Source organism: Perkinsus marinus (genome assembly GCF_000006405.1).
Source record: "Perkinsus marinus ATCC 50983 genomic scaffold scf_1104296953860, whole genome shotgun sequence".
NCBI classification, from domain to species: domain Eukaryota; phylum Perkinsozoa; order Perkinsida; family Perkinsidae; genus Perkinsus; species Perkinsus marinus.
Window position 1 is genome coordinate 1 of NW_003208334.1, and position 1,514 is coordinate 1,514.

The following is a 1,514-nucleotide window of genomic DNA, read 5'->3' on the forward strand; positions in this document are numbered from 1 at the left end:
ATAGCCACGAGACTCGCAGTGCGAGTCATCATCAAGCAGTTACGTTACTATCTAGAAGACCGTTTCAGCATTTGCTAATTCGGTTGACCACTAAGTAGCTTAAGGGCGACAGGCATTATCTGCGGGGCGGCATAAAGTCACGACCGTGAAGCATTGCCAGTGACCACCCGCTGACTTGCAAGGCACACATCGGCGGCCAACTTATACATATCCTCTCACTGAAGAAACAATTTATCGCATATCTCCAACCTCTACCCCAGATTCAGATTCACCGTTCACTTTGGTGGGATAGTTCAATTAGAACGGTTCCAGAACCAAGTAAACGCCCCAGAACAGAGCGTTTACTCTGTCTTAGCTACTCTAACAGAGCTAAGAGGCAGAGACTGTGTCAAGTATGTCAGTCTCAGAAAAGCTGGCACGACAGCGGATGCCTCATCGAACTTTACGTCGCATGTGGCATACTTGAGCAATTTGGGGGCGGATTGAGGAATTTAGGGGCGGACTGAGAATTTTCGGGGCGGGGCGAGAAATTTAGGGGCGCGCATGAGGAAATGCCCCACCAGAGGAGTATTGACGACATCGTGATACCATTGAGGTTTTACGCCCAGCGTTAGTTCCTAGTTCTAAAATTAAGGTCCGTAGTTCACTAAGATCTCTAAGCTATAGGCACACTGTCAACGCCGTCGCTCACAGCGATATCCCTTCCACTTTACTCTCGCTACTTTTTTGCTTACTCGCGCGCCACTCAACTCGCCAACAACACTGATTCTGACCACCTCTCAACGCCTCCCCAAAGCCTTTAGTCAAGGAGTATGCCAAGCACCAACACTGGTGCCCCCGCCTTCAGTGAGGCCACCGGTCAAGTAGCCCTCGAGATGGGTCGTCAAACACTTTTGGCCGCCTCTAACGCAGCCCAACAGGGCCTCGTACAGGTGAGTTAATCCCTCACTATCCACCTATCATATACCACTATAGGTGCATCACTACATTCAACAAGGCCCGAATGGTCTTCGAGTTCTATGCTTCGTTGGAGGTCTCGGTGTTACGCTCACTGGAGCCCTCGGAGTGTTGAACATTTTCTCGACTATTATACATCCAATCGATTACCTTTGCAATGCGTCAGTCAAGGCCACTCAGGAGGTGGTTGAGATATCATGCATTATCAGATATCAATTTCTCTTCGGAGGTATTACTTGCATTCTTGAGGCCAACCCAGAACTGCTCAGAGAACGCGTTCATTGGCAGGAAAAAATGTGGAGTTAACTTTGTGCCAATTTCGTGACGTAGTTGTCACTAGATACGAATACGCCAAGTTCCTCACTTTGTTATGGGGAAGAGGACTCTTCTACCTCTTTCAAGGCTCACTGGCGTTAGTTCAGTTCAGACTGCTGTACGCTATCGTTGGTGTGTACATGTTCGTTATGGGAATATTATGCATAGCTATGTGGAAAGGGTAAGCGAAATATTCGATTCGAAAATTTCGAATCGCATTCCCCAGATTTCGTGATGACTAC

General features: G+C 48.1%; 1 protein-coding gene across 1 annotated transcript; it reads left to right on the plus strand.

Moving 5' to 3' along the window:
* Positions 1 to 812: 812 nt before the first annotated feature.
* On the plus strand, positions 813 to 1,457 carry Pmar_PMAR026301 (conserved hypothetical protein; the record flags this gene model as incomplete). The annotated part of the gene is made up of 3 exons (XM_002776208.1): positions 813 to 932; positions 976 to 1,186; positions 1,246 to 1,457. The coding sequence occupies 3 exons, from the start codon at positions 813 to 815 to the stop codon at positions 1,455 to 1,457; spliced, it is 543 nt and encodes a 180-aa protein (XP_002776254.1).
* Positions 1,458 to 1,514: the final 57 nt, after the last annotated feature.